This window comes from Apteryx rowi, unplaced genomic scaffold (assembly GCF_003343035.1).
Source record: "Apteryx rowi isolate R43461 unplaced genomic scaffold, aptRow1 scaffold_25, whole genome shotgun sequence".
NCBI lineage: Eukaryota > Metazoa > Chordata > Aves > Apterygiformes > Apterygidae > Apteryx > Apteryx rowi.
In genome coordinates, this window is record NW_020448863.1 from 4428730 (window position 1) to 4453461 (window position 24732).

The 24732-nt window shown below is 45.1% G+C and overlaps 1 protein-coding gene across 3 annotated transcripts in view; it reads right to left on the minus strand.

The window, feature by feature from the left end:
* Positions 1 to 3289: 3289 nt before the first annotated feature.
* Positions 3290 to 24732, minus strand: part of ITPR2 (inositol 1,4,5-trisphosphate receptor type 2) — a 278104-nt gene continuing 256661 nt past the window's right edge. For all 3 annotated transcript variants that reach the window (XM_026066890.1, XM_026066889.1, XM_026066891.1), the window contains 2 exons: positions 8271 to 8432; positions 3290 to 7020 (listed from right to left, as the gene is read on the minus strand). In XM_026066890.1, coding sequence (XP_025922675.1) covers positions 6934 to 7020; positions 8271 to 8432 — 249 coding nt within the window. In that variant the 3' untranslated portion in view covers positions 3290 to 6933. The remainder of the gene's footprint in view (positions 7021 to 8270; positions 8433 to 24732) is intronic.

Consider the following 24732-nt stretch of genomic DNA (forward strand, 5'->3'; position numbering starts at 1 on the left):
TGCAATCCTGTGCAATGTGCTCTAGGTGACCCTGCTTGAGCAGGGGGGTTGGACTAGATGATCTCCAGAGGTCCCTTCCAACCTCAGTGATTCTGTGATTCTGTGATTCTGTGATTCTGTGCTTGTTTAGGGCCGCAGCCAGCCAGCCCTTGGTGCTGCATGCCAGCGTTTCCAAACACCCTCGGACCAAACTGCGGGTGTGCAAACCACACATGATCATACATAACACGTACACCAGCGACCCTTACAACAGAAAGATGGAGGGTTGGGAGGGTATTTTGGAGGCACCAAGAATTCTGATGTCTTTATCAAATTAGGGTGAAAATTTTCATGCCAGATGAAGCCACTGTTAGAGCTCCCCCAAGCCTCTCTGGAGGGCCACCAATGGGCCTGAACCACCCGCAAAAGCCAGCAGAAACTGACTTGAAAAATACAAACTCTGAGCCAACTGCCATGCTCCAAGATCAACTCAGGACCAAAAAGGTTTTTTTTGAACCCTTTTCCAGAGCTGCTGGGTGCTCAGCGCCTTGCACTCTGAACAGAGCCACAGGTCTCTGCGCCTGGGCTAACGCAGCTCAGGGATGTCTGACACCATAATGCCACACTGGGTGAGGAGTGGGGAGGAGAATGAGCGGGTAATATACCTTTACATATTTTGTAAGAGAGCAAATGCTCCTAGGAGGGGATTGGGAAATTCTGGTTCACGAATCACTGTTGACAGACATTACACAAAATTATGATGACGTGCCAAAGTCCATGGTTTTGCATGGCAACTCAGTGTTATAGGGAACAAAGCATACACAGTGCATCACAGACTTTGGGGGCCAGGAGGGAAAATTTTATAAAGGGGTTTGGGGCCTCTGTGCTGTAATTGGATCCCCAGCTTGTTCTTCCCATCCGGAACAAAATTGCGGGCTTTTGAATGGGGGGCTACAGGGCCCAGATAAAGCACGGTCTGTTTGGCCATCAGCGTGGCTCTCCGCTTTGCAAGGCAGCAGCGCCACTGTGATGATGCCCCTATCCACCGCAAGCCGTCACAGGCTGGGGGCTCCGCCTGACCCAGGCAATGGGTCTAAGCTGCCTTCCACAGATGGGGCAAAGTCTTCTTCCAGTGGATTAGGTTAAAATTTGGAGTAGAAGCTTTTCATCTCTTCATCTCACTTTGCCATCTCCACAGTTTGCTTGCTTGACAGGCTATAGATGGCTTAAAACACCAGCTAAGGGTTGAAGATTGCGCAATAATTTACCACAAGAAGGGTTGTTAAAAAACCCACCAAACTTGGTTGTACCAAGTTAGATACTGAATATGTTAGCTGACAACATGATTTACAATACTTAAACAGAGCTATTAAAGTGGAAAGGACAAGAAATTGCCAGTTCAACCATATTCCTATGGGTTTAGATTATTGGTTTGGCTTCTCAGCCTTACTGCAACAGTTTGCGATGCTGGATGGGCCGAGTCCTCAACCTTACCACAGGCAGCTGAGGCTCGTGGAGACACAGAGAGAGAAGGTGAAAGGTGGGAGTAGTGGAGTAAGTAATATCTCCTGTGCAGAAAAAAAAAAAAAGGTAACTGTTGGCTGTTTGTAGCAACAAAAAAACTTTGAAATTGCAAAGTTATAAAGGCTATTTGTCTTGTGCCTTGCAACTTCCTGCTTCAAACTAAAAAAGTACAGCATATAAATAGACCAGGCAAGTGTGAACTGATGCTAGCAGTACACTTCGCATTTAAAATTCCTGGAGCTTGAATTTCTTTTTAGTTGTTTCATGTCTATTTGGGATGATTTTGTGCAAACACAGGACGTTCAGTCCCAGTGTCTGCAAACAGGAGTCACGCTGTCAGTGTTCCTGCGGGCATCTGGGAGAGCAAGAAGGTTAGCAGACTTAAATCTCTGCTTTCTCGACTTAAAAATAAACTTGGCAGCCACCCCTAGAAAACAAGCACGCTCTCTCCAAAGAAAACATCCTTGCCTGCAGATGCTTTTGTCACAACAGCAGTGACGGGGGAAACTAATGAGCTTAATTCCCTCTTAGGCCACACTGGAGTGACTCCACTGAAGCCTGCGTGACTGATGCCAAGGGAGACATGTGTTCCCTCCAACGCCTATTGAATTAAAAAGGCACCTTTGGAGAAAACATTTTAAGAAATGGAAGCCTAGACGTTAGGTTTTAAGGAGTCCTGCATGTGAAACAGCTCCCGTTTGTGCTTAGGAGTTTAATTTTAGTTTTTGGTTTGGGGTTTTTTTTTCATATAACTGTAATCTTAGGTTGAATGTTTACTGTATGAAAATAGAACGATACATTTTCTCTTAGGACACCCTTTCTGCAGCAAGATCTAGGAAAACTATCAGCAAGCAAGCTCCTCTCTACTTAAAGTCATGCTATAGAATATGATAGAAGAAAACTACTTCTACTCAAAAATTCTGCAGGTTAGTATAACAAGTGCACAGAAATAACAGTATGTCCTATTTAATAGCACTTTTCTTATTAATTAGTTAACAGGGGTTTTTTTTTCTCACTAAGACGAGATCTCATTCTTTTCCTCATAAATATTGCCTTTCTGTAATAAACACAGTTGGAAGAAAAATGCTTACATCTTGTAGTCCCTCATCACAGGTTTGTAAAGCATTTCCTTTTTTCACAAGACCACAAATTTCCTCCGCCTGAGTCCCTTCAGTTCAAAAAGACAATCGTTTTTGGCTGTTTGTTTTCCTCCACCCCTTCGCCTAGAGGAGAGGGGAACCCCCTTGTCTCTCTCTCAGCACGCTACTTCAACTAGTTGCATCAAAAACATGTTAAAAAAAAAAAGAACCCAAATCACACACACACACACACACACACACACACACACACACACAAAGCCCCACCCTAGCGAGAGATGTAACGTAAAGCCTTTAAGTTCAACCTGTGCATTCTTATTATTTGAAGGCTGGATTTCCAAAACCAAAGTCTTGAACTAGCACGGGGACTGCGTGAGGGGCAGCAACGGGCTCCCAAGCCCCACCAGCAATTCCTTCTTGGAGGCATGTTGACTGGCGCAAATACAACTTACCCACGTGAGCACGCACACAGGTGTGCATACTACATGCTTTCTGTGGCGTGTAAGCAATACTGGACCAACAGCCCTCGTGAGGCTGCCCTGCTGCTCTCGTGAGGGACTAATGCATATCCATGGCACGTTTATTCTAACAGTTTAGTCTCCCATGCAAGATAAACAATGTGTTTCCCAAAAGTCTCTAATTCACAACATGTATTTGCACACACCTTAAGAAGAAGCGAGACAAACGTATATAAAATGGCACACTTTATTAAAAGTTACATTCAGCAGCAATGGACATATTTACTTAAGTAGATTTTAACTGTCAAGGAGCTTATAATTATAAATCCCTCTAAGGCATTAAAAGCTCTTAGATGTTTTAACTTCTTTGCAATCATTTCATATAAATAGGAAGGTATAACAGATGCTTGCCTACAAAGAGGATACCCCAGCTGCATTAAACAAAGATATACATATAAATATATGTATTAAAACACAATGATATTTTTTCCCTTGTTACAAACTTACTGATGGGGATATTTCACAATCTTTAAGGCTTGGGCTCTGGCCCTGCAACTGTTATTCATGTAAGAAGTCTCCTGTTGAAGTTACAACTTGCATGGGAATGGATTGCTCACATGGATGAGAGCTGCAGGACAGGGCCTAAGCTTTGGCAGAATCAGCAAAAATGTCAAAATGCTCAAGTGAAATACATTTACAAAATGTGCAAGTAGCATTACCTACTTTTATCAGTTATGGAGGTGTCTCTCCGAAGCTATAAACAGCAGAAAGGCACCGTGGCAAATGCTAATCGGCATCTGTTAGCTCTTGACGCTTTAGCTCTCCCTTCTAAACAGCAATAGCTGGGCTCTTGAGCCAAGGGGGATGTCAGTCAGGGTGCAGGACAGAGAGAGCACCAGCAGCATGCAACTGCAGGCACGAACTCAGGGCACAAGCACATCGATTCTCAAGTTTTCCAGCTCAAGCGGCAGAAATCTCCCTTTATGTGCAGTGGTTCAGTTGATTTTCCACGTGTAAACAACAAAAGTGCCAACTGCTTCCAGTATTAGCCAACCCCCACCCCCTAATAAATAGTGATCATTTAACATATCTTAGTTCCAATAAACTGTGCCTTATACCTCTAATAACCATGTGTGTGTGTGAGGAAGAGGAAATTGTAATTAAAACAGAGGCTGTGACTAGATTTGATGAACTGCACAAACTAATTTGAATTAATACAGCTGCAGGGTCTGATTTTCTACAAACTTACATTGATTTTGCATTTGCGTGGAAGTCTTTTGGCTTCATGATTTACAATAGGTATAGTCAGAGAGGCAAATGTGGCCTTATTTTACACTGGAGGTTGCTTGCTGCACAGCACATGGCTGATGCAAACTCCCGAAACAAATTCACTGCAAGTCTCCCAGTGCTGATCGCTAACGAGTACATGAAGCCCCTTCCTCACAGAGAGACAAGGCTTACTGCAGGGGTTTCCACCAGCACTGCTTCCCCAGAGCAGGAGCAACAAGGCCTCATACACAGCAAGCACGAAAGCAAGGCACGCTCTGAGATTTATTCCTAATAGATCTCAGTCATTCATTGAAGACAACTGCTCTTCTGTATTCTGCTGCAAGCTCTCTTCTTGCCTAGATTTCCTGCTGTCAGCTCCCTAGGCCACAGCTGCATTTATTCCTCCTCTCCAAGAAGATCAGACAACACTGAATGGAAAATATAACTCCTGCCTTGGATGCAAAAATGCAGCCTAGCTTGAGCCCAGCTTCTGGACTTCAAGAATTCCTCCTGCCTGGGCACCAGCCAAAGCCTGGCTGCACTGGGGCTGAGAGCAGGATACCAGCAGAAGAGGTGCAGGAAATTATTTAGTTCCTCATGACTCACTTTTATTGCCTTTGTACCATCGCTGGTAACCATCAGTTGCTCTTCACCTTCATACATGAAGGCAGAGAGTTGGCTGGATCAAAGTTTCTGGGAGAACTTCTTAGAGGAAAAACACACCCTGAACCTGGAAATAGCTGTCACCTCTCACAACCAGGATGCTCTATGGGCTAAAGAAAAGTCAACAGTGTACTCAGCACAGATAGAGACTTTCTTTTCATAAAATATACAAAACCCTGTTTTCCACACTGTATTTTTGAGGGACCCAACTGAAGCCAAAGGGAAATGTTCTAATGGTAGAAAAATCAGACACCAAAGTATATTATTTTTATCTCCTCCAGCTCACTGACACGCAAAAGAGATGGCTTCAAGAACAGGTTTGAATTTGGGATGAAGGGAGGGAAATGCCCCTCCTTTCCCTTTAGTCTAGGTCTGTTGGTTTGAATTGTGTCATAATAATAAGACAGGATTTCTTTAGGGATATATTAGAAATCCTGAAGCCAATAACATTTTTACCTTTGATCAAAATGGCTTTTTTAACAAAATGGGAATGTCACGGGGGGAAATCATTGCAAAAACATTTTGCTTTAGAAAGTGAGTGTACTGTTACTAAAACCCTCCACTTAATGGAGACGTTTTCACAGGCACCAAGGACAATCAGGTGTCCAAATTCCACTGAAAAGGAAAGTGAACTGGAACCACAACTCCCATTTGTGCCCCAAAAATCCTCTCCTAAAAGCCTTTTGGGCTCTGTTAAACCCAGACACCCATCCCAGAAAATACAGTAAAGAGCAGAAACCTGCACAGGTGACTCAGATGCTGCCTTTCTTCAAGCCTAGAATGAGAAGGGACCTGCTCGAGCATTTCCCCCTGTCCCTCAGCAGCCAGGCCTTATCGGAGAGGCCAGTCCCGCAAGCCCCTGAATCCAGGATGGAAGGGCAAAGGAAGATTAAACCCAGGACCTTTAGCTCAGAAGAAAGCTGGCAGAACATGGTGCTTATTTACTAAGTCAGCTCTCGCTGATGGTGCATTTATGGAAGGTAATGACACCATTACAACTCCATCTAGAAAGACATTTCTAAGCTTTTTACAAGAAACAAAAAGATTTCCCATACACACCTCAAACTACAGGTATAATTTTTTTCCTGAATCCTCCACTGGAACCTGAATTTAAAACACAGTTTAACTCCTCAGCATGTGAAATCTCATGGCCACGTTAATCAAGAACATCTGAATCCAGGAGAAAGAAATCACTTCCAGTTATGTTGTCAGTGTTATGCACATAACATTCCCACAGCTGTAGATCCATTGTGCTCCCTGTTATAAATAAGAAATTGCATGGTGACAGCTAAAATTCAAAAGCGTTAATGTTCCTCTTTGCAACTTTCTTTTTTTTTCTTCTTTTTTCAGTCTTTTGAGGTTTCTCCCCTTTCCCTCCTAGTAGAAGTTAACTTGAAGCAACATTATTGCTTTCCCCACTGACATATTTATGGTAATTAAAAAATAGTAAATGCCAAGCAAATATGACTAATGTCCCTATTTGGCAAATAAGACAAGAAATAACTTCTATTGATTCTGAACCAGGCTGTTGCATTTGCGCTAATAAGCTTCTCTCCTTCTTCTGCCTGTCGTGGTTATTCCACTGCTTTACGCAGAAATCTTAAGGCAGCTCTAAGGATGTGGCCGAACGCTGCCGCGACGTGCATCGCACACAGTTACCGCTGAAGCCATTGAGCTGCAGAGTGCGAGCCCAGCTGAGTGGGGCCCCTTGGATGAATACAAACCATCTCCCTTGTATCTCTCGCATTCTAGGTTGTGGTCCCTTTCAACCATGAAAAACAGCTACAAATTGTTCCCAGAGCTAAACCACTTAACATTTTGGCACTTGGTTGTTTTTAACTTTGTAACAATAGGCACTGTTCACTCCTCTCAATCTCAGCTTTTTATTCTATAATAAAGCAGGAATACTGATGAAAGGCCAGTCACGGCTTCTCCCCATGGTATCAGGGTGGTGGCATGTGATGATTCACATGGGGTGTGTTTGATCCGAGAAAGCCCAGCCTCTGCTTATTCTTCCTTTGTTCTGTCATCTAAGGTGGAAAGGCAGAGAGACAAGTTGAGATTCTTTTTTTTCACTTTTTACTATTATTTAGCAGTCGCAGAGCAAGATGCATATAAACAAAACAACAGGGAGGGGAATTCTTTTTTTTTCAGCATTAAAAATTACAAGTAGGAGATTCCTTTGAAGTGAGAGATCTGCCTCCTGCAAAGTATGGACATTTTATTCTCATTTGTACATTATTCTTTTCTGGTGGCAGGTTTTACAGGGTATTATTTGTGCTGCCATTGCGTTGCAGAGTCCAGCAGAGGGTCAGGTTTTGTACTTGGCGCTGTACAACCACAGAATTAAAAGAGAGGTCCCAGAGAGTTTAAATGTAAGCCAGGAGAGAACAAACAGATTCAGCCAGAGGAGGGTGAAAAAAACAACAGGACAGTATGGGTATGCACAATAAGCAACGGTCTCAGCACATCTAGCCTAAGCCTTTGTCAAATTTTTCATGGGGAAGAAGAGTTTTAAGAAGGGATTCAAAGGGGGATAATTAGATAACTCTGCTAATGTCACTGGAAGTGCTTCCCATGGAAGAAAACACAGATGCATTTCTGAAACTGCACCAAACATGCCAAGGGGGACAGACGTCTTTGGCAAAAAAGAAGAAAGAGCTGTCCTTTTGCTCCTGAAGTGAGAGAAAAGGTGGTTCAGGCAGAAGCAGAGCTTTCAGGGAAGCCAGGAGCTCATGTGCCATGCGCAAGAGAAGCAGGAGCTGAGAGAGGGACACAAAGACACGAGTGGCACAAGCAAAGCAACAGGCTAGGGGAACTGTATTTGCAACAGCGCCGTGACACTATTAGTGGGGAAACCATCCGAATGTTACATTTCAGCAAGCTCTTCTACTCATTTCAGTCAGCATGCAGCTATTCCTGATGCTAGTCCTTTTTTACAGATTATGCAGTGCCCACATATGCAAAGCCCAACACCACTTCTGCAGCTTCCCCCCGCCATTCTCGCACACTCGTCGCAAGGATTTCCTAACTAATTCCCCCTCTGCCTTTCTCCGTACCTGCTCTCTGCTGTTACTAATAGAGGACAATTTCATACATAGAATACAATTTCACTCCAAACCCGCGCCAGCGTATCTACCCAGTGCACTGGAAGGAAAGATAAAACCTTTCTATGAAAAAAAAGTCTCTTTTGCAAGACTATCCTGTCTGTGACCTGATGAAAGCTGGAGCATTCACACCCACATTCGCTCAGCTTGCTACCCAGTGCTGGGGCACTCACCTGTTCCTTGAGCTCAGCAAGCTGACTGGAAAGCTGTTTTACAAGGCTCATGGTTGACTCCAGCCTCTCTTGCAGGTTCCTAATTTCATTTTGTTCACTGTCACCTTCATTGCTAACCAGGGACATGGCTCTCATCCGAGGGAACCAGTCCAAATTCTTCTCCTGCAAGGGTATTAGAAAAATGGTAATGTTAGTAGGGGGACCTATCCAACACTGCCAGCCCGCAACTAGAGAATGAAAACTCAGAAGGATTTCTACACAGCAGATAATACAGAGCAAGTGAACTTCAGAAACAATAAATTCAGAAGGTATTTGCCACAAGCCTTTTTATTTTTGGTTCTATCGACACAGAAAGCACCAATTGCAAAATCTCGGTTCCCCACAGCTGCACCTGTAATGCAGTGTGGGCAGTGTKGGCACACTCACCACCCACCCACAGCACTGCCATGCAGAAATGCCTGCTGGCTCAGCTCTGGGGAGACTTCTCGGGGACATGAACACCAGAAAAACCTGAGTGCTCCCTGTGCTTTGCTTCTAAATGAATGCAGGGACACATTTTCTCCCTGTCTCTTCAGCCTGGCCGGCCTCCAGCTGTTTCGGCTGTCCTTGCAGCAATGTCAGCGAGCCAACATCAGGAGGACCAGACAAGCAGGAGTCCTCTCCAGCCAGGCCTGGAGCATGACTCCTGCAAGAGCAGGGTGAGCTTGGGTTGAAATTAGCTGCACGCAACGGACGATTTGGGGCCCTGGGAATGGCTTAGGATTCGGCATGCTACAGGGGTTGCACAGCTCAGGCACAGCCCCGTGGCCACAGGCTACAGACCGAGCMCAAAGTGCAATGGCACTGAATTGAGTGGTTTGCTATTTGTGAACTCAGGCTACAAATCTAATTATATTAAAAATACTAAATAGATGATACGAGTTGGGAGGGTGCTGCACATCAGCATGAGGCTGAACTGTCTCCATTGCTCAGAGGCATGGATATTTGTGTGCAAAGCATAACAGAGAGAGATTGGAGGGTGCAAGCCTAAGAGGAACAGCAATGATGTGGCAAGCAACCTGATTTGCCTTAAGGCACCAGGCAAGGGAAACGGGTCCTGTATCTGGTGATGTGTTACATCAACGCACCTCTGCCTTCCACCTTGGGGGAGTGGGAGGATGTGGTTAGGTCATATGCCTGGTGTTTTGCAACAGGCATCTGTGGACACGTGCACTCAACTGCTTTAAGAGAGAAACAGAATGAACTGGAGCGTGTTTCTTCCAGTCTCCTGTGCTGTCAATGGCTCCACGCAAGTAGCACTGTTTCTCAGTAAAAGAAAGATCTGGTTCTTCCCAGAAGTCCACCTAGAAGAAGTTCGGCAGGCAATAGCTGTGCCACACGCATTGTCTGGGCTTGGTATTTGGTAAAGGCTGAAGTGCATGAAAGTTGCTGTAGCCTCAGACTTCACCTGTCTACTTATTTGGTTGCACCAGGAAAATACAAAAGCCAGAGCTGACTCTGCATTTCCCGCAGCTTGGCAATCCCGGGGCAGCCGGACATGAACAAGTCACATGCAGGCTGGTCCAACAGAATTTATGAGCCCAGGGAAGCATGAAGCAAATACAGTTATCCTGCTTCTAGGGAAAGCTGGGTCCTTTCATCTGTGTAGTGCTCTGCCCTCATCATCAGGCCCTCCTATGGCAACATGGTTTAGAAACAACCAAGTCAGCTCTTAGTAAGCTGCTGTAAGAACAGAAGCAGCTACAGGATCTGTGTTTTCCCATTATTTGGGTTAGCCCAATCCCCCTCTGCTGCCCTGGATAGGACTGTAAATGCAATGTCATGAGGTTTTCTTTTTTGTTGTTGTCTTCTCTTTAACTCAGAACTTCTAATTAGCTTTTGTCCGGCTGTGTGAACTCTGGTCCTGTCACTAAAATGACAAGATAGCCAGGGAACAGGGTGGTGCCCCTTGGTCACATTTTGCAGTGCAGCGCTCAGTCAGCCGTGTGCCCTGGTGGATGGAGGCCTCCCCTCGCTGCCCACTCTGGTGAGCCTCGTGATCTCATTATGACAATTTACTGTGGTTACACATGATGCCATTTTCAATGGGTCGTAACTCATTCAAATCAAAATCTGTTTTCACCAGCTCTGCTGGTGAGCTCAAAACGAGCATGGAGATCACGTGACGCTTCCCTGCTGGATATCCCCATCAGACACATGGAGTGGTAGACTCCTATTTCTGCTGCATGTGTTTATGCTTACAAGACCAGCATTCATTTTCCATGAGTACGTTCCGATATTTACTTTAAATTTATTTTGGCTTGATGTAGCAGAGCATTCATCATGTGCCTAACATTAAGCACGGGTGTAGTCATTTATACTAAGCTTAGTTTGTGCACAGTGTTTTGCTGGATCAATGCTTTTTTTGCAAAATGTTTGCCAGCAAATTTGTCTGCCACTATAGTCACAGAAAGTGAATTCAAAAGAGCTACAGTGAACGGAGCTGCAGTTGTATCCGAATGTTTCCTGGAAAGCTCTGATATCTGCACGCATTACAGCCTCTCTCGCTTGAAGCACATGAAGCTACCAAACATGAGGCCACATTGCCATAGGAGCCAACTGATGGGCTGGAAGCCCTTTTTGGCATGGCTGACCATAATGCCAACGTTTCTTAAGCCAAGCTGCACAGGGAGAGAACAATCCGAGACTCCGCTGCTGGGGCTGTTGCGCTTGCTGAGCATTGCTGCCAGGATTGTGAAATGCACTGTGTTAGTTTTGTTTTCCATCTGCCACTCCCTCACTTCTCCAGAGCGCAAGGCAGGGACTGCCTGAGAAGGGTTTCCACGGACTCACTCTCCACCACCCTGAAACGTTCACAGGGACACAACGTAAATCCGAACAAAACCTGGATGCCGAACCCTCCTTCTCTGCACAGTGTTGCATTTCCTGGGACAAGGGATGACCAGGAATAGGTGAAGATTGGGACAGAGCACCCAGCACCTGGCCCACAGTCACAAAACGCTGTGGTGCTAATGGCGGCTCTTTGGTCAGAACCACTCTGAACCACATGCCAGGCCATCTGGGCCACCACTAGCCCCAGGGCCATGGGAGCTCAAGGTGAGACCCCACTCGCTCACGTGTGCCCAGCTCCAGCAGTGCTGCGATAAGCTCTCCCAAGAAAAAAACCTGGCTGTGGTTTAGTTACATACTGAGAGATATGGGCATTTTTTGCCAAAATGTTTGGGTAGGATCAAGCAAGGACCTGAGTCAAGTCCTAACAGAAGGTCACGGGGCTGATGGGTTTGCATGGAAAAGAATCTGCTGACTTTCACAGTGTTTCCCAGCAGCCAAAAGGTAACAGGTCAAACAGCTGACCACAGGTTTCTCGTTTGGCAGTCCCAAGTACCGTGTTGCAAACGGGCAGAATTTTGCTCCTTGGTTCTCGACTGCATATGCGTCTAAGGGAATCCAGTCCAGCTATGCATTTTAATCATGCAACATATCAGAAAGATTCAAAATTCACCAGATCAGTAAGAAACATTCTAGCCTACCAACCTGGCCTTAAGTTATAAATATATATCTAGCCTACACTGATAGTCTCACAATACTGCACACATCAGTTAAATATCCTTGCTGAATTGCATGCTTTTGCTGGTCAATACTATTTTATTTTCTCATTGTGTTGTGAACTGCTGAATTTTATTAAAGGGTAGTATGAAGACTAGCTCCAGCGCATAGCCCTCTTTGCTGAGTCTGTACCATTACAAACAAACAGCAATTGCTGCTGGAGACAAAAACTTTTAATCACAAAGCTCTGCGAGTTTCCAAAATGCAAAGTGGAGAAGGTTCCTTTGCAGAAAGTTTTATAGCAAGCAATAAGCATTCACCAGGGGACAGGCACTCGGTGACTGCTCAGCTGCACTAAAGCTATTTTTACTTCAAGGTAATTGCTTGCCAATTAACGTGAGGTGGTTAACATGTTTGTACAATCCCAAACATTTGTTCTGGGACTTAAATGTTTATGGGCTCAGCCCAGGGTTCACCTTGACCAACTAACACGTTAAAGCTGCACCGTGCCTTGTCTCCCCTGCAGGTGTGTGCCTGTCTCCCTCACCAACACCTCCTTGATTTTTGTGGGGATGGGATTTCAAAGTGTGTTATCTGTCATGCCTGAGCTATTACTCATAAATCCAAACGTTTTTCCCAGGATAGAGTCTACTGAGATGTTTTGAACCCCCTCACCGCCTGGTACAAATTACCAATTTGCATTAGAGAGGGAGCCTGCTGGTAGGGAGCAGTGCAAACCTCTGCAAACATCTGGCACATGACTCAGGCTATAAACAGCAACCAGGTTAGCCCAAGGTGACTTAACTCAAGCATTAATGAACTCACAGAGGGTGAGGCATATGGATGGGACATTTGAAAATGAAGTCGCTGCTTGGACATAGAATGAGTTGCTAAAAAGTACTGATGAAGCCTGCCTGTGAATCAGAGCCTCCTTTGACTACCCGCAAGTGTGATCTGTGCCTCTGCACAGGATTCACATTCAAGCACGTGCCTGCGTCCAGGCGTGGGCTCGCAGGGCAGAGAGTCAGCCAAGCAGGAAGGCTGCAGGGACAGTGAGGAGCCGCAGCCTCCGCTCCGTCAGCTCAGCTGGAAAGAGAGAGAGAGAGAGAGAGAGAGAGAGAGAGAAAGGCAGGTGGGGCTGGCCAAAAGGCTGCAGGCCAAGGAGACTGCACACGAGCAGAGCAGACATTTCATGTGGTGATCCAGCACGCTCGCTGCCTCCTTCCTCTCCACCAGTGAATTCCCCTGGCAGGCCTCCAGCGGGCACGGCAGCTCGCCGGGGCGAACACCTCGCTGTGAGGTATGCTGGGCACACATAGCTGCGCGGTGTCCTGGCCGTGAGCACACGCACCCCAGAAATCACGGGGCTCAGAGGATTTGCTGCTTGTCTTTTCTGAGAAGCCTCAGACCCTTGTTCTTAGAGAGAAGCTCAGAGCAAGAGCCTGTGCTCGCCTCCTGGAGTTTTCCATGCAGCCTTTTCCCTTCTGCGGGTTTCCCAGGGGGAGGGCAGGGCTGAGGGCTAGGTCCCCACTTCAGTAAAGTGCTGTCATTTTCCTGACTCTGCCAGGAGCTCTGTCTGAGCATGGAGGGAGCAAAGACTTAAGAAATTTGTTGAGAGCTTCTCTACTTTGTGAGAAGTCTTTCCTGAGCCATCCCTGTCCTGTTGGCAGAGCCAGCTGGCTCCAGCCAGGCTCTCTCCCTGCCTCCGCAGTAATGGGCAGGGGAGGGTTCCTCAGAGGCGCTGCTCTAGCAGGCTAGCAGGCACACGGATCAGCTGCAACCAGCAGGAAAGGCTGGGCTGAGCCTTTTAAAAAACAGATTACTAGATAACAATGAGAGAAAATAGGTCAAAGAAGAGGACAAGGAGGACGAAGTAGCAGAGTGCAGGCAGTGCAATGCATGCTTTCTGCCTGTGCCAAAGCCATAGGCTCATGCGCCATGTCACACTCAGCTACACAAGACCTTCATCTCTCTAGAGGGCACCGTCTAACCCAGTGACTCTCAGCCCTTCCTACCCCATGACCCCTCATTGCAACATGAAAGCAAGTGGCTTCAGGACTTTCCCTCCTATCTATTCAAAAAGCAAGAAGTTGTGAGTGATGGTGACTCCTCCAGGGCTGTGACCTCCCCAGTGCTGAGCCTCAGAGCTAGAGATGGTCCTTCATGTTCCTCGGGCCACCGCTCCCCTACGGTGCACAAACCCTGTGCTCCCGCAGTGACTCAGTGAGGCCAATGACACAGCCATCAAGAGACTTATTTGTTACCTAATAGCAAGGCTGTGGAAATAAGTATGCTTAAAGCACTCTGAGCAACTCAGCTAGGGGCTGCCGAAGAGCACAAAGGACTATTACAGAAACCTTTATGAACATCTGCTACCCCATGGCTCTGTGCACTGCATGGAGATGCCAGTGGTATTCTGCTCCGCAATCCACATTGGCATACACTGAACCACAATGGCAGCCTGGCAAAAGCCTCTTATGGCTTTAGGGAGGCTGCAACCTGCCTTTTTGTGGCAGTAAAATCCTGCTCCACTGACATTTGGGGGAGCTGCTGTCAGCGGGTCACCCTCTGGCCTCCATGCCTGACAGCAGCACTGCTGGGACACGCTCCACAGCTTAGCCTCTTGCAGCTGCGGTGCCCTAGGACCTGTGTCTCAGCAAACACAACCAACCTTTGACGTTGCTGCTCGTAGACAGACAGTCAGTCCCTTTCGCACTAACAGGCAGTTTGCTCCCCTGGCTTGAGCCAGTACCTTGAATAAATATATTAGCTCCAGGCACAAAGTTATCTATTGACCAAAAAATGATTCTGTATGTCTGAAGCATACATAAGTCCATCCATTTCTTTTGTAGATTTGTTGCCTGTATAAGCAGAGAGTGATGAGTCCAAATTACCTGATTGAAAACTACTTTTTTCTGCCTAGCGACAAAGTCTGGTCCTAAAAGTCTGTAGTTATGTAGCTCCTATAGCAATCTTAAAAAGGGATTTAAAAGATTTAAACTATCTTGTGCTTTAGATGACACAGGGCAATAACCACTTTGTGATTTAATCACAGACAATAATAATTTGGTTCAGTGCATGATTCAGCTAATCCACAATTTGATAAACGTTCATCCTAAACTACAAACCCAAACAGCTTTCTGCAAATCCTGTTTGACACTTTAATGTTAAGACTGTATTTAATAAGCAATCTGTGCTGTATTAGAGTAGAGAGGAGGAATTAGGAATTGTTACGCATCTATATGCATCCACAACAGTAATTCAAGAAAAATAAAAATAAACCTTGGCAATTACAGATAAATCTTTATGCAATAAGAAAACTAATAGGTCCAGCAGGGCCGATACTAGCTTGATACATCCTACAACTTCCACAGCTCATGGAAAAATATAGAAGTCTGTTTCCCACAAAAAGAAGTCTGGAACTGTAACACCAAACCACAGTCTGCTTCGGCAGCATCACTGATGCACTCGCTTTCATTTTAACTTGGCTGCGTGTTTTTCGAGGGCTGCAGCAAAATCTATCACCTTAATTCTGAATAACTGTGAGTTGTTCAAGACTGATAGCCAGGCAAGTCAGTTATAAATGTCTTACAGCGTTTCAGGTTCAGCATTCTGGCTTTTGATATTCCCCCCCAAATTACGGTGGGGAATGATAATAAACCTCCAATCACGAAGATTTTTCTCTGACAGTACATGCGGCAGTTGTGTTACTCAGCCTGAAATTCTGTAAAGGACTAAAGGACCTGCTCTTCCAAGAATGAGAACCCAGAAATTTCTGCTAATCGAACACACTCAAGGGGCTTGGCATTTAGTACCAAGAAATGGAAACAATCATGAAAACAATTTTTTACAATCAAGACCATAAATTTGAACATGATATAACACAACTGTTGTGGGCAAAACCATACATAAGTGATAACTATATGAGTCAGCAGTGTGCCCTTGCAGCGAAGGCAGCTAATTGCGCCCTGGGCTGTATGGAGCCAGCTGCCCGGGGAAGCGATCCTTCCCCTCTCTTTGGCACCTGTGAGACCGCGCCTGGCATACCGCACCCACTTTGGGGCTCCCCAGTACAAGAGGGGAAAGCCAGTGCTTCTGCACTGGATGAGAAAGTGAGCACCCCCATTCTCTGCACTGTTTCTTGTTCTATAAAAAAGGCCCCTACATTCAGGACCTGCCAGTTGGGAAATACCAGGCCAGGACAAAAGGAGCTAGACCAAGAGCCACTTTCCATAGCATTGCTCTTTCTTCAATGCCGGGCACCCTTCAGGCTTGCAACCAGCCTAGAAGGTGGAAAGTAGAAACCCACCTAAGTGGCTTTCCCACCAGTGCATCTCCCAGCTCCCCTCCCAGGGAAACCAGGGGACCTGCAGGTGCCCAAGGACAGCAGCTAGCAGCAGGCTCCATGAGAGCTGGGCACAACTCCCATGTGTGGAGACAGCCTCAATTTTATCCTGCTCCAACACTGCTGAGCTCCTCCTCACCTCGAAGGTACGTTTGCTTCTTGTCTCCTCCTTTCCCTGTGGCACGGGTTCATTTCTCCACTGTTGACTTCTTCTGCCGTTCCAATTGATCTCTGTCACCTTATCTCTGTTGTAACCCTGAGAATTGATATTCCCCTATGCCTATCTTCAAGAATCCCCAAACTACCATCGGAGCCTAGGATTTGGTTCTTAATGTTTGTGCCTTTAAAAAATATATATATAATTATAGATTTGGGCAAAATGCGAGTTTATTTTTGCACATGACTATGTTTTTATGTTGTTACTGGATACAGGACATGCTTTAGGAAAAATGCTTCGGATTATTCATTTAGAAAAATTAAATTATTTCTGATATAATCCCTGGATCTTGTGCATAAAGAAACAACATCTGGTACAGAGATTAGAAAATAAATGTTCTTGGCTTTTTTTTTCTTTTGTTAAACAGATGTTGTTGATATAAAACACAGAACTGTAAATCATAGCCTGCATGTGGACACAGACTGTCACTACTGAGCAGAAATTTACTGTGGCTAGATAGAGATTTGAAACAGCAATGAATCACTGGCTTACTAACTTTATTCACGTGGGTATGGTTTCAATATTCTGACATTAAGTGCACATGTCCTTAAAAAAAAGAACCTTTTAATAGCAGCATGGGGAGGCTCTGTTTTAATTCCAGCTGTCTCAGTGGGGGCAGAATGGCATAACGCAATGGCAGTCTGTGCAAAGGCACCTGGCACTGCTCCGTCCTCTCCTCCACAGCCCGGTTTTGTCCTGCTATTGAATTACATAGTTCCTCCAGCACAGCGGGTAGGACACTCATGTACCAGGAGAGGGGCTGAGCACCTTGCGCAGTCCCCCACCACCACCATCGCCATGCCTCCAGCTCCAAATTTGTCCTCCCTCTCCTTCCTCCCCTGTCCCCAACATCCGTTCAGCAAATTCCCCATTCATCTGCTGGACTGGCTCATGCCTTGGCTAAATGGCTGTCTTTCCAACAATATTTCTACTGCCTGTTGATTGCATGTAAAGTTAACAGAATTACGATGCTTATCCAACCCCCGGCCATTCCTATTAACACATTACCAAGCTRCTTGACCTATCACCCTGAAGCCCCTCTTCTTCTGTTCTTCTTTTTAATGTTGATTTTCTTGTGCAAAACATGCTAGCAGGAGAACTCTAGATACTGAATTCCAAGCATAAGCCAATGACACTAATACCATGGCAATTTAAACACATCCTGCAATATCATACCACCGCTGCGGCCAGAGATGTTTTCGGCTCTTTAGATACACTCATTCAGCTGGTGAGGACACCACAAATTTTGGCCTGTTTTGGTCAATGTAAGTGCTGGTTTAATACAGTGGATCAGGGTCTAACCCCAATGTTAACCTCCAAACCATGACTTCTACTTCGTATCTTTTATAGCACAGGATTCAGCCTCATACTTGTTGAAATTTGTATTTTCTTTAACATTTAGCTTTAATTTCCTTGTCCTGTCACTTGCATTTTGCAAGTACTGTCCATTTTCCAGCTTTAGCTTCAATTTGATGTAACAGAATCTTGGGGAAATACAAAGACTCAGCTGGAGATGGATTTTTCAGAGGCTTAGGACTTGACCTTGTTCTTAGCTTTACCCAGGTACAGCTGCGCTCATTGCCGTGTGATTGCTCTGGTTTAGAGTACTCCCAGAGTAGATGCATTTTGAGTCCTAACCTGACTGTTCTGCTTCAGGCCCATTTCGACTCTGATGCATTTTGTGCATTGTGCAACATCAAAGGACAACTTAAATTACAACACTTTCTTTTAAAATTAATTAGAAATATTTCCTATACTTAACGGGCTATAAAACTACTGTCCTTCTAAACAACAATGTGATCAAGCACATACCATACACCTGCATAAATGCATATACTACAGCATCAGTTAGAGGAAAGCCAAAAAAAAAWATATATATATATATCTTTCTCTTTGAAGTGTCTCTTGACAAAACACCACCAAGCAATGACCACCTTTCAGTCACGGGGGCCTGAATGCTAGCCACACACTCTCCAACCTGTTTCCCAGCCACCCGCTGTGTTCAGACGCTCACCCCTGCTTTGTGTACGTGCCTCTGCACCGGGAGCACCACTGCTTGCCCGTACACGCGCGCAGGGCCAGCGGAGGCCCCTGRGCAGCTCCGGCTCTGTCTGGATGCGAGGCAGATCCCACACAGTGCCACACGCCTCCTGGGAAGCATGGAGTGCTTTTCTTCCCAGTGGCTTTGGGAAACGTGTGGAAACCAGCAGAACAGGGCCCTTGAGGTGAAACATCCATTTGCTCAGGTTCATGTCTACTGTGCACTGTTTCCAGAGGCTGCACGCATAGATCAATAAGAGAAAAAATCCTGTTGGTACTTTCTGAGCCTTTATCTGCCTGTGCTATGTTCTCATTTAGCCCTCTTGCTCACAGAGTGAGGAAAATATTGAAATGGGTCCTCTGCACAGATCTGCTTTTTCTTTTTCTTTTCTCAGCCCAGCATTTAAATACAGTTTGCTCTGTTCAATTAGAATGCATTTTCTCTTGAGAACAAGCAGATGATCCATTTCACAAACCCAGAGTTACATTTTTTCCTTCAGCAGCACCCAGCAAAATGAAAAACAGAGACAAAACATTTTAATCACGTGTATAAAATACAGAGGGTTCATTAAATATGATTTAAAGTTGCCTGTTTGTTTTGGAGACTCTTTAGAACTACTACTACCCCAAACTCACAGAACTGTAATGTGATTCCTGATCTATTGAATTTTGTAGGTTAGCTGTAGTGGATTCCATTACATATAATTTGGATGCAGCCAATTTGCAATCTCCAATATATACTTTTATCTCAAAGTGCCCTGTGAGGCAATTGTGTAAAGTACTTTATCAGGGATTGTTGTTGGTAATATTGCAAGATTTCATGATGTAAAAAATGCATCAATGTCATTTAAATTGAACAAAATGGTTCCTGTTTTTTTTCTGTATGGCATTTTTTAACCATCTTCTCAACAGATTTGTTCAATAAATACTGTATGAAACAAACATTTTGCACTTTGTCCCACAGATGCAATTTGCCAACCTGATTGATTTTTTTTCTCTACAACTAATCTGATTTCTTTGGGCTATATATCTTCTCTTTTCTTAAAGATGATGCAATCTTAGCTTTTTATCATACACACATCCACCAAACTAAAAGAGCAAAGATTCCACGAACCAGCCTTGCAGCCAAATAGAAAAACCTGACACAAAATTCGTAAAGCAGATCCCAAAAGATAAATGACACAATGCAACCAAAGCTATACAAATTCAGTGGCTTATCCACGCAGAGTAATACAAGCCTGTGGATCTTTCTGCCCACAGCAGACACAGAAAACAACCAACTTTGCCGTATCAGTGTCACCTTGTAAAATCAGCTCACATTGATGTTGAACCACCTCCCCCAAATCTTATGAGCTCTGAACTGCGAGAACTCAGGACCGCAATGAAATTTTGGGGCCTTTCCTTATTTTAATTCATGGAGAATCTCATTGCAACATTCTGAGTCCAACCAAAATTACACTTACACACTTTTAAACAGTGTCCTGGTAAGGCACTGACCTCAGACTCATTTCCCTGCTCTTTTAATAATTCTTCTTATGTCTTTGGGCAAACCCCTAATCCTTCTTTTCCTCAGCTACCACAGTTATCTGCCCCAGCTGTGGACACTTTTGGAGCATATTTCTCATTCAAGAAGCCAGAAGCTTAGTACCGCTGCAATACAAAGAACAGTAATTGTTTTCAAATGTTACAATAATATTCTCAAACAGCATCAAAGTGTTCTGTGTTTGTTGCTTCTCCATAGAGCAACATGCAATCAATTCAGTTAATACCCTTTGGAATCTGATCATCCAACAGTTCCTCCGGGATTAACTTCTTTATCCTTGACCCCAGTTAAGGCACCGTATTCATCAGGCAAGGCCATACACTTCCGTCCACAGTCCCATGAGAACCAAGGCACTGCTACTGCCAGGATTTTAAGTGCAACCCTAGGTGCTTCTCCAATGCCTTGGACGGCCTTTCCATCATTTGAAATTGCAGAACAAAGGTCCGCCCACACGCAGATCCATCCCAGGCCACATGCTTCTCAACAAAGGCTACAGGATGGCTTTTGCAAGCTGCCTGGAAAGTTAAGGGCTCCAGCAGCTGGCAGGTGGAGGCGCAAGGGGATCCCAGCGGGGCCAGCATCCCGCACGCTGCCAGCAGCACGGAGGGCTGGCAGGCGCCCTGGTGGGAGCACCTCCTCCCCGTTGTGGGCATGGGCGAGTTTCAAGGAACACAGCCTCACCGCCAGACCCCTCCGCGACCTCTTAAGGCAGCAGCAAACAAACAAGCAGGAACCCAACTCAGCTCATTTATTTTCATTTGCAAGTTGAATGAATTACAAGTTGGAAGAAGGACAGGAAAGCTGTGACTACGCTGTATTATCAAGGCAGAACCCGCCTCCATAGCAAAACCAGTCTTTGAAGGCGAAATGTTGCTCAACAGACAGGTGGCCAAATCTTTCAAAGGCAGAGGAAATCAAGCTAAGCTTACAACTGAGCCACAATACCACAGGGTCCAAAAAGACTAGTGCTGGGTATTACCAAAACACTGCTTCCAGACCTCAGGGGAAAAAACAAATCTTAGGATGAATATGCTTTGGGGGTGTTTTAAGCTCCGCTCTGCAACCTGCAGTTACATTACAGCTTTTTACTCAGAAGTGATTTTAAAGGAGAGAGGAAAAAAAAAACAAAAAAAAGGCAGCTTTGTGTTGGTGCTGGAACCCGTCCCTTTAGGCATTTACAAGCGTGTGGGGGGCTGAGCGCAGAGGCAGCAGGGACAGGGGCACAGCGCAGTGGCATGGCCGCTCCCTCTCTGCACTAGCCAGGGCAGGGAGGCTACCACCATCTCCTCCCTACACCCAGCAAATCTGCCCATGCGGTAACACCGGCGGTCGATACCGATCTTTCTCCCGCCCCAGTAAGCGGCATTGTTTCTAAGGGGGCAGGATCAAATCCTTGGCTTGCAGTTGAAGCAGCAACAGGATAGTTTCACCTGTTTGAAAAGAATGTGTATAAACTTTAAGTGACCAAAGTATCAGGCTTTTCAAATGGGGTGCCAAAGAAAGCCCACCTTTCCCTTCACTTTCCCATACCTGACGCATAACCTAGCCAAGCAGGCCAAATATACTATTTATGGCTGCCTGAAGGGTCCATTTCTCCAAGCTGCTGAACCCTTGAAGTAGGAAAGAAGGTGCCCAGCTCTCTGGTAGGATAGGAGCTTTGTAGAGGGGTGCAAAACCCTCACGTGATGCTAACTCTTCATGTTTTGAGCAGCACCCAAATGAGCAGGAAATCAGCTAATTAGGCATGTTACTGTAATTACTTATTTTATGGAGAGGGAGGTGCTCAGCACTTTTAAAAGATAATAATGTAGAGGCAAAATTGTATGGAGAAGCTAAAAATAATAATGGACTACCTAAAGAAATGAGCATTATTTTCTAACAACAGGAAAAGCAACGACAGAAAAAATAATTCAATGCCTAGCAGAAGAAAAAAACAAGCCCCAATCCATTCTGTAAATGTAAAACTGGATAACACTCAGATACATGAGGGGAGAGGGGCAAAAGCACTGACTGAACCTGTGCTAAGCACGATTCCGGCTCTATTAAGTGGCTCTGACATACTCTGTGAATTTTAGACAGGCCTTGATGCAAACCAATTCCTGAGAAGACAGACTTTTTTTCTCTGGGACTTGGCCCACCTAAGCCAAAGCCCTGAACTTCCCAGAGGGCCTGCACCCATTTGGAAAGACACAGAGTGCTGCATGCTCACTCACTCGTCTATTTTGAGCATAACAAAAAATGGGAGCAGTAAATCAGCTATTTAGGCATATTTCTTTAATTGCTTGTTTTATGAAAACCCAACTGCAGACAAAACTGACATTGTATTTCCTAGGAAATTAGCCTGTCAGTGAGACCTCAGATCTTATTTAGCACCCAGCTTTTGCACTATTGGTATAATTGCCACGGTAAGTAATTACTCATAATGTGACATGCACTGGATCAATCTTTTAAAAGTAATTAAGCAAAAAGTTGTGTGGCCTAATGATATGTACATACATCTCACTCTTACAAGTTTTGCTTTGATAACATCTGCTATTTTCTGGAAGAAGGCCAGTTTTTATAAGTAAAATGAATCAGCCAAAACAATGGGAGCATTATTAGCTTCCCAAAAGTCATAAACTCTATGCCCCACTCCAGCAGAGCATTTGGGTGCACAGGTCCGGCAAGCTTTTTTAAAGCCTATGAGTTGCCCAATCAGAAACACAGTGATGGACTAGAATTTATGATAACGAAGAAACCTTAAAAAATATAGTTTATTTATAGTGAGCCCATTTCAGAACTGCAGCTTACAATTCGTGGCAGATTTAGCTGCAGCAGTTGAAAGGATCACCCCTATCCGCTGCGTGTGCTTTCTCCCTGCTGATTATTATCCTACCTATAAAGAGGCAGCAGAAGCAGCAGTGTGTCCTCTCCTCGACCAGTGCAGTTCACAGACTGGCATGACTTAAATGGCCATCAATTTTCACATTAATACTCTGAGCTGTGAACTGTAGCAGCTCGGGAGCGAACAAACCCATTGCCTGTCCTGCCCCCTCTGCTACTGTGGTGCTAAATTGCAGCAGAAGGGTACGGTGGGCAGCTGGGGGAGAAAACTTCTTAAATTGTCTAGCATAAATCATCAGAGCACATCTGAAAAACACTCAGAGTGTCTTCCTGACATCCAAAGGGTCCCCTCTGCAGCATTAATGTTACCTTGAATTAACGTTTCTCCATTTTAGATCATTTTAGATTCTACCTGTACTGTGTTTAGCAATTCTTGGATGCAGTGAGAATATCTATAAACTGGAAATAAAAATTAGCAGGGAAAACTTTCGCCTCCAAAATCTGAAAAGATGATAGAGAACAGAACAGAAAAATCCTGAATGTCAGAACTTTTCTCTTCTCCAAAGAAGTTATATTTTAAGACCTGAGGTCAATAGCCCTTTTAGTAGATATTACTTTATTACATTCTTTGAAAAAATTTGACAGCAGTAAAGAACAGCTTGTTCTGCAAGCCCTGTTCCTYCTTGCCTGCCTGTTGTCAGAATACTCTTCTTTCGCTATATGGGGCTTTTTCACTGCCTTCACCTCGCCTGTTCATATTTCCTTTGGTTCTACAGCTGGGCTTTGCTCAAGGGTGGCCACTGAACATGTCCGATATCAGGCTGGGGGGGCACACCAAGATTCGGCATCAGTGGCCTGACTTTCCATTCAGCAGATAACCCTGGAGCGACTTCTCACAGCCTCGCAGTGTGAAAGGAAGGGCAGGCACGACGGGGGCTCTGCAGGCTCTGCTGGGCTCGTGGCTCTGGTTTTGCAGTTCAGACAGCTTGCTGCTTTGGCTGAGGTTAGCTAAAACTAAAAAATCCCTTTGCAGGCAGCACACAAGGGGGCCAGGGACTATCCGCAAGGACCTCCAGCTTTAAAGGGCAGTCTGTCCCCCTCCCGCAGGAGCTGCGATGCTGGGGGGGGTCAGAGTCGCCCATGAGCCCCGCAGAGCGGCTCCAGCCGGGCCCCCGTGGGACAGCCTTGCAGAGATGCTGCCGGGAGCACGAGCCCACAGCCTGCCTTCCCCGGGGGGAGCACGGCAGCACGCCCAGCTGCAGGGCCCCCCAGAGAAGGGCCTGCCGTGCCCAGCACATGGTATGGGCAAAGTGACAACTACTGTGAAGCTCATTTGGCATTACTGTCCCTCGTCGCTTTTGGATTTAACATGACTTTGCACTTCTGTGTTGCTAATAGGAAAAGACTGAGACCAGAGGTAGAAAGAAAAGATACAGCGGCACCAGCGCAGGGGAGCATTCAGTTCAGACCAATTTTTACAGATGAGCCACTGTTTAAAAAAATCAGAATTTTTCAAAATGGGGAGCATGTTTTTCATCATAACATGGAAATGGCAAAGACATTTTTCCAGGTACTCCTTTCATTTAATAATTAAAAAAAGAAAATAATGAAAAAAAAGCTGACACTTTCAAAGAGAAACTTCTAAATGTTTGAAATGAGGTAGTTAGAATAAAATATTTTTTCACTTTACCTATGACAGACCAATGCTGTGGCACATAAGTGCCTTTAAAAGGCCGGAATAAGTAAAGAAAATCGTTGTTCAGATTTGAAGGCTGGTACTGCTCAACCTATCTCTTCTACCTAATCCTTATAAAGTTGCTGGAAATTTTGCTTTCGATTTCTGTGGAAGTAGCGGGATCCCCAGTAGCCTGAAGAGAGACTCAAGATTAGAGATTTGCCATTCAGGGAAGATAAGTTTACAGATGAAACAAGATGTAAAGGAATACTT